General features: G+C 45.4%; 1 protein-coding gene across 1 annotated transcript in view; it reads left to right on the forward strand.

Annotated features, from left to right (window-relative positions):
- LOC118983318 (leukocyte immunoglobulin-like receptor subfamily A member 2) overlaps positions 1-12,077 on the forward strand; it is a 25,975-nt gene continuing 13,898 nt past the window's right edge. Inside the window, exons 1-5 of the mRNA XM_037040659.1 lie at positions 1-234; positions 368-403; positions 616-900; positions 1,735-2,037; positions 2,259-2,555. Of these exons, the coding sequence (XP_036896554.1) occupies positions 126-234; positions 368-403; positions 616-900; positions 1,735-2,037; positions 2,259-2,555 (1,030 nt within the window). The 5' untranslated portion in view covers positions 1-125. The remainder of the gene's footprint in view (positions 235-367; positions 404-615; positions 901-1,734; positions 2,038-2,258; positions 2,556-12,077) is intronic.

The following is a 12,077-nucleotide window of genomic DNA, read 5'->3' on the forward strand; positions in this document are numbered from 1 at the left end:
CCGAGTGGCATCTCAGATCTGGTCTCCGTTGTCTGCAGGGACACAGGAGCCCTGGAGAGCAGCGGGAAGAAGATTCTCACCTTCCTCCGAGCCCAGTGACAGGGAAGCCCCCATCTGCCCACACCATGTGGGTCTGTGTGCTCTGCCAAATCCCGCTGTGTTCCCCACCTGCACGGCCTTCTCCAGCGTCAGGCAGCACCATGACCATCGTGTCTGCCACCTTCCTCTGCCTCGGTGAGTTGTGGGCAGAAAGGGATGAGCACCTATGCAGAAGGTGATCTCTCATAAGACCTCATGAACTGGAAGTCTCGGGGAAGGTGGAATCTGCTCAGGAATCAGTGGCCTTTTACCGGGGTCTCTCTTCCAGGACTGTGTCTGGGCTGGGAGACCTACCTACAGACAGGTGAGTCCGTCCCCACGTCTCTCAGATCCTGCCTCCTCCTTGGGGACGATGTGAGACACCCCTCCCCCCTCCCAGGGTATCTGGAGGATAGAGGGAGGAGAGGAATTCTAAGCTGCTGTGTAGGGAACATGTGTGAGGAGCCCTGAGGCTGAGAGCTAGGGGAAACTGAGGCACAGGGAAGATGGCGACCGCCACCTCTGCTTCCATTGTAGAGACGCTGCCCAAACCCACCATCTGGGCAGAGCCAAGCTCTGTTGTTGCTCAGGGGAGACCTGTGAGCATCTGGTGTCAGGGGGCTAAGGAAGCTGACAGTTACTACCTGCACCAGGAGTGGGTCCAGCAGCCCTGGAGAAACAAGTTTCCACAGAGACCCAGAGACAAGGTCAAGTTCCGCATCCAGCTCATGACCCAAGACCTTGCTGGGAGATACCACTGCAGGTATCAAAGCCAAGCAAGGTGGTCAGTTCCCAGCGAGCCTCTGGACTTGGTGGTCACAGGTGAGTGGACGTTTTCTGGGGCACAGGTGGGGCCACCGTACCCTGGGAGGAACCACTCTGTCCACAGCTAAGTCCTGTGAACAGGACTCCACAGGTGATGGCCCTCTCTCCTGCTCCCTGCTTTTATTATGGTAAGAACTTGTTCAACATGAAGTGTGCACGGCATAGTGATTAGACGTACGATTTACAAAGTGATCCCCCATTACGTCGAGTGCCCACCTGGCACCATCCATAGTTGTTAACAATATTATTAACTCTATTCCCTATGCGGTACTTTACATTCCAGTGACTATTTTTGTAACTACCAATTTGTACTTCTTAATCCATTCACCTTTTAAAAAAATATATTTTATTCATTTATTTTTTAGACAAAGAGGAAGGGAAGGAGAAAGAGAGGGAGAGAAATGTGAATGTGTGGTTGCCTCTTATGCTCCCCCTACTGGGAACCTAGCCCGCAACCTAGGCATGTGCCCTGACCCGGAATCGAACTGGCAACTCTTCGGTTCACAAGCTAGTGCTCAGTTCACTGAACCACACCAGCCTGGGCCCAACCTGTTAAATTTTTAAAGTGCACAATACAGTATTGTTGGCCATGATGTTGTCCAGCAGATGTTTAGAACTTGCCCATCGTGCAAAACTGAAACTCTATACCCATTCAACTCCCCACTTGCCCCTCTTCCTAGCCCCTGCTGACCACCATTGCCCCCTCTGCTTTGTCAATCACATGAGTGGAATTGTGCAGTATTTACCCTCCTGTGACTGGCCTGTTTCACTTAGCACAATGTCTTCAAGTGTCTCCTCCTCTTTTGATGCTTCTGGCTTGTTCTCTCCCAGGAATGTTCGACCCGCCCAGCCTCTCAGCCTTGTCAGGCCCCCTTGTGACCTCGGGAGACAGTGTGACCCTACGCTGTGGCTCGTGGCAGGAATTCGCTTGGTTTGTTCTGTCTAACGAAGGAGGAAACGGCCACCCCAAAAGCCCGGCCTCACAGCATCAAGCTGATGGGTGGTCCTGGGCCCTTTTCACTCTGGGGCCCATGAGCCCAAGTCACAGGTGGATGTACAGGTGCTACGGTGCTTTCTCGGGCTCTCCTTATGTGTGGTCTTCCTCTAGCAACACCCTGGAGCTCCTGATCTCAGGTGAGAAACTCCCAGCATCCCCCCAGCACTCCCTGGTTCTCCAGGCAGGTTGGGCAGAGCCTCATCGTCTCAGGAGGCGCACTGGGTAGGATGAGGTTGCCACAAGAGAGCTCAGGGCTCCAGCAGCCAGTGACACACCAGAATCTGCCGTGGGGAGGCCCAGGAGGGAGGGGACTGTAGGCAGCTGACCCTCTTACAAACATGACCTCCCTTTCCTCCAGGTGTGTCTAGGAAACCATCCCTCTCCATCCTGCCAGGTCCCGTGGTGGCTCCTGGGGACACAGTGACCCTCCAGTGTCGCTCTGATGCTGGCTATGACAGATTCATTCTGTCCAAAGATGGGGAACAGGAGCTCCCCCAGCAACTTGTCTGGAAGCCCCAGGCTGGGCTCTCTCAGACCGACTTCTCTCTGGGCCCGGTGAGTGGCTCCCACGGGGGCCGGTACAGGTGCTACGGTGGACACAGCCTCTCCTCTGAGTGGTCAGCCCCCAGTGACTCCCTGGACATCCTGGTGGCAGGTGAGGAGCCCTTCCCTAGCTCACACTCAGAGTGGCATCTCAGTTGAGGTCCAGGGGTGGGTGGGCAAGGACGAAGTGGCCCGTAACACCGTGGTCTTCTCTCTCTCAGGCTTGCTCCCTCAGACCGTGTCACCCACTCTGTCAGTCCAGCCGAGCCCCACCGTGGCCCTAGGAGAGAATGTGACTCTGAGGTGTCAGGCTGGAAGCTTGTTTGATGAGTTTCTTCTGCTCAAGGAAGGGGTAGCCAGTCCCCCACGGCACATCAGGGCTCGGTCCCAAGATGGGGTGTTTCACGCAAACTTCCCCATGAGCCCCACCACCCTGGACCGTGGGGACACTTACAGGTGCTATGGGTCACTCAGGAGTGCCCCCTTCTTGTTGTCATATCCCAGCAACCCCCTGGAGCTCAAGGTGGAAGGTGAGGAGCTAGCTGTCTGTGGTGTTTTCCTCCCTTCCCATCTCCCGAGGGGTCGGGATGAGCTTGCAGCCAACCGCCTTCCTCCATGTACCATGTCTGTCTGCCTTTCCCTCCTCTGCCCTCTTCTGAGTCCAGACACTGTCATCCGACACTGGGTGCTCCTTCCCGTGTGGGGAGTGCATCACCGAAAAAGCCCAGGAGGCCTTTCTCTCTCCAGGTCCCGTGGTTTTTCTCCTCCTCCTTCTCCTTCTCCTTCAATGCCAATGCATGGACGTGACACAAACCTGAAATTGTTTACAGGTGGTGAAGAGGGAGTATAGCACCTTTCACTCTCTGTTAGCACTGGCTCCATCCTTCAGTTTCCCCAGCAACGTCAGGTGCTGGCCCTACCCTTCTACCTTTCCCCAAAATATTCAACGAGATCCTACAACCACAGCTCTGTGCGTAGATAGAGACCAGCATCTTATAGACACTGTTCTGTACCGCTCTATGTTTTAAAAAGTGAGTTAATACATTTTAAAAAATGGTCTTGTATCTGTACATACCAATCCACTTTAGGTTTTTTTTTAACAGTAGTTTATGTGTTTATTTTTAGACAGAGGGGAAGGGAAGGAGAAAGAGAGGAAGAGAAACATCATTGGGTGGTTGCCTCTCGCACGCCCCCTACTGGAGACCTGGCCTGCAACGAGGCATGTGCCCTGACTGGGAGTCAAACCATCAACCCCTTAGTTCACAGGCCCGAGCACAATCCACTGAGCCACACCAGCCAGGGCCACATTAGACTGTTTAATGGCTGTCTAGTATTCCCTTGCTTGGAAGTAGCAGGTTCCGTTTACCCAATGCCCTAAAATTTGGCATTTTGTTTGCTTCCAGCTATTTTATATTGCAAGCCACCCTGCAATGAATGTTGTTGTACGTACATAAAGCACAAGTGTATGTAGAAAGAACGATTCCTTACATTGTGGTTAAGTTTTTAGGGTAGAACAGCTTAGGCAGAGGACATGGGCACTTGTTATGTGATAAATGTCAACAGTCTTTTCATGTGGCTCACTCTTTTTACTCTTCAGGTTCTGATTTAAAAATCTTTCCCTAAATCGACTGGGGACCCTACATACTCTTAATACCTCTCATCGTTTTTAAAGTGTTTAACCAATTCTTACTATATTGTATATTTTCATAATCATAGATCTGACTTATCTGTTATACATTTTACTTAATACTATTGACTTTTCTTTATCATCATTACCAGTACACATGTATGTGTGCCCACATACTCATGTGTATGTTAATATACAGGTTTCCTCATATCTATACATATAAAATATATTATATAATGCATATATAATATACATATGTGCATAAGACACATACTATGTGCACACAACATATATACATGTATATAGATACATATGCACACAAATGTATTTCTAGATAGCCCATAACACTTTAGAGAGTGAGTCAGTGAATAATGTATACGTGAAATAACAGAAGAAAATCAGTTGCAGGTATTCACTGCAGACTCAGGAGTGGAGAGAGCAGGCTGACTTTGGGCAAAGAGTGGTGGCCCCAGGTTTTCACGCCTTTTCTCCCCGACACTCGATAACCCCTGGGCGCCAACCTCTCATCCGTGGACCCAGGACTCTTGCCTGAGGATTAACCGAAGACTCTAATTTTCAGGAGATAATGTTTAGATGGGACTAATGCCCCAGAATGATGAGAGACCACGTCAAAGCTAAACTTCGAGAGTTTTCGAACATGTTCACTCTTAGCTTGTGGCAAGGGGTGTGGGTGAGCCCTTCTTGTTTTTAAGACTGAAAGCTAAGTCTAAGCATGAGAAAATCAGAGGCAGGAGGGTTGCCTCCTCCCCTGGAGCGGTGGAAGGCATCATGGTGGAAATAGATGAAAATGGGTATGAGCAGGGAGATGTACTAAGGCAGATCCTTGAGTGAATGCTGGATTGGCAGGCTTCTGGCTCCTCACCCTCTCTGATTTCCTGATTTTCAGAGGCTCCTGTTACTATCAACCCATCAGTGCAGACCCCAAATGCCACAAGTGGTAAGTAACTGAACCTGTTCGGCTTGGGGACTCGGATGTTCAAGGGGACAGGGGTCTTAGCATCTGCTCCAGCTGCCGTTTTGAGTGTGATCTGCACTACCCACCACAACCTTTTCCTCCCTGTCCCCAGGCACTCAACGCCCCGATCACACAGTGGAGAATCTCATCTGCATAGGTCTGTCTGTATTGATCCTGGTGGTGCTGGGGGTGCTGGTGTATCAGGACTGGCACAGTCGAAGAGGGTCCTCAAAGGTAAACTGAAGATGGAACGCACCCATGCCTTAGGATTTGCAACAGAGACTTAGATCAAAATCACGCGTGCAAGGTATGAGGACAAAGAAGGTTCAGAAAGTTGGAGCCACAAACAGTGTGAACTCGGTGTGGAGGACCTGGACTATTGATATGGTGGGATTAGTGCTGGAAGCAGTGACAGGGACTGCAGTGGTCCCTTGGGGAAGGCTCTCCCGTCACAAACATTGCCCGTGCCTTGCTATCTCCCCAGTTTTTGGCTCCTCTCATTCCGCCATCTCAAGGACGTTACGTCCACATGAAGAGATCGTGCCCATTACTTCACTCTGTCTCACACTATATTCTTATACCGTGTTGTGAATATCTTGTTTATAGCATCCATATTCCCTGGTGTGAGTTACTCTTTGCCCCCCCTTGTAAGTAAAGAGACTCAGGGAACATGGTTGAGTAATGAAGCCAATGGACTAAAATGTACGTCCGACTTGGAAGGTGCAAGCTCAGGATGTTATCCCAGAACTGTGTCTGGATTCTGCAAGCACCTTTCTCTTTGTCAGGTGCTTCCTAGGTGGCTTTCTCCTGCAACACCTGTGCTTGGAGTCCACACTCTCCTTCATGGCCCCAATGCAAGTGGCAGCTCATCTGTGAGCCTCTTGCGCCTCCTGTGTGACTCGTAGTGACTTCAGGGCTGTAGTGCCAATGAAATAAGATTCGTGAGCTCTGAGATGATAAATGCATGTTTGTTTGTTTTTCTTCATTTCGATATTAACCATTGGAGAGAGGGTGGAGCAGGTAGCATCTCACACACTACTTGGTAAGTGTACAAGTGGGTTCGGCCAATTTGGGGAATTTTCAGGGTCAGGGCAGGTGATGGGAAGCCATGATAAGCAGTCTCACACCAGGAGATATGCCCTAAAGAAGCCCTTGCACTTCTGCCCAAAGATACAGCCATGGAAAATAGGAGAAGAGCACAGTTCCTATTAGCCCCAAAACTGTAAACAACATTCTCAATAAAACATGAAAATATCAGAGAGACGTCACAGCACAACATCAGGACACACCAGCAGGATAGTGTCCCAATAGGCTTTATACTGGAAACCATGGGGGAAACCTCAGACTCTCTGAAATGTCAACCCAGGCTCAGATCCGGAGAGGAATCCAGGAACCTGATTGGACTTTGAATACCAGGTGAGAGGGGTTGGATATGATGGGCGTCTGACCTTTGAACTCATGTGAGAAGGGTCACTCCAGAGTGACCACGCACTACAATTCTGTAGTCTGATGCTGTGTATTAGAGCTCAGATGCTCTGGGGAACTCTGAGGAAAGTCCTTAAATTCTGCATCTCAGGTTCAACATACATAAAATTGGGAGAATAGGAGGGCCAGTCCCATTAGCTTGCTGGAAGCTTTGAATGGATAATGTATCTAAACCACTTAGAATAAAGGCCAGTTCCTGTATTGGCAAAGGGTCAAATACTCGATATTTTTGGCTTTGTGGGTCTTGAGATCTCTATTTCAATGACTCAATTCTACCATTGTAATGTGAAAGCTGTATGGGAAATATATAACTGAACAATGTGTTTCAATAAAACTTTATTTATAAAAAAAAGAATATGGGAATAGGCTTGGTCCACTGGCCTTCGTTTTCAAACCTTTAGCTTAGAAAGAGTAGAGTCTGGCATATGAGTTTTACTGAAGTTAGATTAATCATATCCATTGTCATCGTCACTATTTCCACCGTCACCATCATCATCATTATCATCATTATTATCATCACCGCCACCAACACCATCACAATCAACATCACCCGGGGACAGTAAGTCGAAGCTCAGATGTTGGGGCTGGGAACAGATTAGATGATAATTACAACGAGCTGATGTATTTTTTACTTTTTAAAAAAATATTTTTATTTATTTATTTTTAAAGAGAGGGGAAGGGGAGGAGAAAGAGAAGGAAAGAAACATCAATGTGTGGTTGCCTCTCGTGCTCCCCCTACTGGGTACCCAGCCTGCAACTCAGGCATGTGCCCTGACTGGGAAGCAATCCAGCAACCCTGAGCCACACCAGCCAGAACTGTCTTGGAAACTCTTTAAAAAGGTAAAGTAAAACAGGATATCCCTAGGTTTTGTAAATTTTGAAAAACCTATAATAAAATATAGGAAAATAAGTATGATTTTTCTAATACATGGAGAATAGAGGCCTTCTAGGAAGCAGTATATGCAAAGATTCAAGTTGTTGGAATAATATCAAAGGTACAGAAATTTAACATTTAAGTTTGATGGCAGTGTGTGGGATAAAGAAGAAGGTGATGAGTGTTGAGATGGGAGTTAGCAATGGGAGGCAAAAAAGTCTTGGTGCAGTGAGAAACTCAATCCCTTACATAGGTGATGGGCTAAGCTCAAGCGGGAGGGAATAATGGGGGGAAGGGGAGGATTTGGGGGAACAATTATAAAGGATACATGGACAAAACCAAGGGGTGGTTTTCTCCCTCTCCTGACAAAATCAGGAGAGAGAGGTGGGGATGGCTGGGGTCAGAGGGAGTGTAGGGAGAAAATGGAGACAACTGTCCTTGAACAACAATAAAATAAAAGTTAAAAAAGAGAGGGAAAATCAGCACCTTAAATCCCTTAAAATGCAAACAAAGTCTCTGAATTCAAGAGAACTCTCCACCTGACAAAGATCCCAGGGAGTCCTTGAGGCTTTTCAATGGATTCTATTATTCGATGAAGATATGAAAAAGAAAATGAGGAAGTAAAGAGAGGCACTGCTGACTCAATGACTGTTGAGACGAGAAAGAAGCATACCCACAATAAAGATAAATTGTCTAATTGTGGACCAAGCCTATTCCCATATTCTTTTTTTATAAATAAAATTTTATTGAAACACATTGTTCAGTTATATATTTCCCATACAGCTTTCACATTACAATAGTAGAATTGAGTCATNAGGAGGGGAGGGGGGAGGGGAGGGGAGGGAAGAGAAGAGAAGAGAAATGCTCTTGGCTCCTAACATCCTCAACCTTCCATATCATCTATATAATTGATCTTGATCCTCCCTATCCTTTCTTAGAACAAGAGTCACATCTGGAGGCATTCTAGAAACTACCTTAGGGAGACAAACAACAATATGCCTTCCCCATCCCTTGGGTGGAGGTGGAGGGATTTAGACTCTTCAGACACACGTATCTGGCTTGCCTAATACTACTGTCATTATCTGGTCATTTGGTGATTATATATCTGGGGTAACTGAATGCAGAGCAGGTGTGGTTATTTAACCTGATTAAATAGCCACATTCTAAAGTATGCGCGAAGTAAAATGGAAATTGAATTCTTTCTGACCTCTAGAAGCCTGAAGGCACTAAGTGCTTTGGAGAACATACCAACTGATAGACAATATCCTTATAGAAATTCGCACCCCATAGCTCATGCATACCCAAAAGATAAGGGAAAACTCCAAAGAGAATGCTCCCACTTTTTTTCTTTACATAAGTCTAGTATAACATGTACCTGGTCATCTGGTTAACCTAACCGGTCACTGGGAATGCAATGAGCACCTTGCAAATAAGAAAAACTACTTTCAAGGCAGAGAATTCTCCTGTTTAAAAGACCAATAGCCTTCGACTGAATGAGTTTGAAATGAAGTCTGAGTTAGGACTAATCCAGGACTGAGTTTATTCCCATGCCTGTTAACTGGAAATGAGATGATCAATCTGGACTTGGGTTCCCATTTCCCACTGAGTCCTGTGCTGTTAAGCAATGGTTGGGGATAAGCCAAGGGGTTCACTCTTTCCTGAGAGCAATCTCTTCTCATCTGAGAAGAGATCTACTCATCTGAGTGTCCTACTCAGACCTACTCGTCTGAGTGTCCACAGAAAATTGATGAGAACATTATGTATATGGTGAATTTGTCCCCTAGTAGGACACTATTTTGGTTGGTACATGAATCAGTGTGCCTGGATTTGCCATTTCTTTTAGTTCCAAAGAAACACTTTCTTTTCCTTTGCTTGATTTTTGTTTCCTGACAATTGAGTTCAATGGGAGAAATGCTTGGGAAGGTATGGGCTGTGACCCCTCCATTTTAAAAGTTTTCCCCAGAGATTGTTAGTTTCTTCATGATTTCTTCATGATTTAGGTTAGGTCCTTGCGCTTTAATGTGGAGAGACACATGGACATCCCTGAGGTGGGACACTGTCTACATGATTCTGAGACCAGATCTAGTGTGGCTGTCAACCAGATTTAGTTATGAAATCAGCATTCACCTAGAGAGATGTGAAATGGGATGCTAAAAAGATGTGCCTACAACCCTATATTCAATGAATTTAATTCAGCTTCTCTTAAATTGACTCCCAGCCCTCTGACACATCTCTACTTCTTTGTTATCTGGACCCTAATATGAAATATTTCTCCATTTGGTTCAATGCCTGCTTCCTCTTCTTCTCTCCCATCTTTTGTTTCAGTCTGAAATTTGAAGGTCCTCTCACCCTTTCAAGAACACAGCTGAACCATGATTAATCCCCACCCAGAACAGGCCATAGTTCCAAATCATTCCAGGCAACATCCCACGAATTCAATAAAAAATGTTGTTTTGAAAAGTTAAACAGTCACAGTTTTTAACACAGTAGCTCTCTAATGGTAGAAATCATCTCTTAACCATCTGCAGAGAGCTGTCTGAATGAGACAGAGCAAGAATTGAACGTTGGTTTTTGAGTGGACCTTCCTGACTATATTAAGGGGTAGCAGAGACTTCAGATAAGAGGGGCCTACAGAGTCCATACTTAGCTATGATATGGGAAGAAGCATGTGAGAATTTTCTGGAAGCCCAAGGGAAAGAAAGGGTCAAAACCAAAGGGCCAGCTGCCCTAACATGTCATCCAGTTCCATCCACTCTTACAGACAATGCGTGAAATCCTGCCCTAGAATTAGGGCTTATTCTTATTGTTTCATATTTTTGAAATATTATTTTGCAGTAATACAAGCTCTTCAAATTAAACACATCTTTAAAATTTTTGCATTTTCACAAAATGTTATGGCTCTCTACGAATTTGGGAACCAGGCTTGCTGCCAAGAAAAAAATGTAGGGTGTACTATGAGACTTAGAATAGATTACAGCCATTTTTTTACTGAATTTTTGGCAATGCAAGAGCCCTTATTGTTCTATACTGGTAGGGGTATTGAGTGGACAATAGGGATGGAAAGGCAGGATGAGCTAGTTTTCTGAAGACCTTGAATACCAGGGAGGGATATGTGGAGGGATATAAAAGGAAGTATACTGAAAAGCCCTAGAGACTCAATGATAAAAGTCTCTCAACAGTAAAAATAAATAAATAAATAAAATAGGTAATGTAAATAATATTAATTTATTTGAACCAACAGCTTTTGTATGCACAAATAAATCGCAACCCCGCCTTAAAAATTCCAAGGAATAAACGTAATACAAACTGTGTAAAACTTACAAACACACGTACATACTTTTCAAAAACACTTCTGAACAGCAAAAGACTGATGCTGATGGGCAGATCCTTTATCATTGGAAACAGTGACTGAGCACATAAAGACATCCTCTCCCCATATTTTAAGTTACAAATGTACTTCAGCCCACAAAGTATACCAAGAACTAAAGAAGTTGATACTACAGTCCAAATGTAAAACAAAAATCTAAGAAAACGTAGGAAAACACCAAAAAAAAATACAGCTGTGAAGGTAGGGGAGGACGACCTCAACCAGAAACTAAAGTATAGGAGGGGGACCAAAAAATCGGGAATTTATTGATAAAATATTGTGTATTTATTCTTACATGTTTAAACTTCAGCCACCTTCAGCCACTCTCCATTTGATGGAACACCTATCAAGACGTTTTCCCAACTATTCAAAACAGTCTGTTGTTGTTGTTTTAATTAATTAATTAATTTTTTCCAAGTACAGTTTTCTATTACTCCCATCCAATTTTTGAACTTGGTGATTTTGATGCTTTCAGTACTTCTGTCCTTTTTTGTTTTAGCTCTTCCACATTGTCAAAACAATTTCCTCTGAGATCTTTTTTCATCGGGGGTGGAGGGGGTGGAAACTCTCTCAGGGTGAGATTAGGTGACTAGAGAGGGTGGGCACTGGAGTCATGCTGTTTTTGCTAAAAAAAAAAAACTACTGGGCACTCAGCGCTAGTAAATCACCCAGTGAAATGGGTAAATGTGTTGAGACTTCAAAGCAAATTTGGTGAAGCTGAGCACAGCTTCTCACAACCACAGCAGCTGGTACACTGATACAGATGGGTTCTTAGAACACTCACCTAGCAAGGAAGCCTATACTACAAGAGGCCCACCCTCCAGAAGATAATTCCTGGGGTGTTTTTTTGGGGGGGTCCCTATTGCACTAGTCCTCTGTAATTAACACAATTTGATGTGGACATCACAGATAAGGGCAATGTAATATAAAGTTCAGATGTATGTTCAAGTATGGAAGTTTTGTGTGTTACTGGATGAAATATTAAATCACTGGACAGACCTGGCTGGTGTAGCTCAGTGGATTGAGCGTGGGCCTGCGAACCACATGATCGTGGTTCGATTCCCAGTCAGGTCACATGCCTGGATTGCAGGCCAGTTCCCAGCAGGGGACTCACAAGAAGCAACCATACATTGATATTTCTCTCCTTCTCTCCTTCCCTTCCTCTCTAAAGACAAATGAATAAAATCTTTAAAAAAAAATCACTGGACAAAGATGAACTTGGGGGGAAGAGGATGAAATTAGAACCATACTTCTAAATGTAAAATAGGTAAACAAATGAGCAACAGAAGCCTGTGAAAGAAACAT

The sequence above is a fragment of the Sturnira hondurensis genome, unplaced genomic scaffold, assembly GCF_014824575.4.
Source record: "Sturnira hondurensis isolate 20B ecotype Veracruz unplaced genomic scaffold, ASM1482457v3 Scaffold0002735, whole genome shotgun sequence".
In the NCBI taxonomy this organism is placed as follows: Eukaryota; Metazoa; Chordata; class Mammalia; order Chiroptera; family Phyllostomidae; genus Sturnira; species Sturnira hondurensis.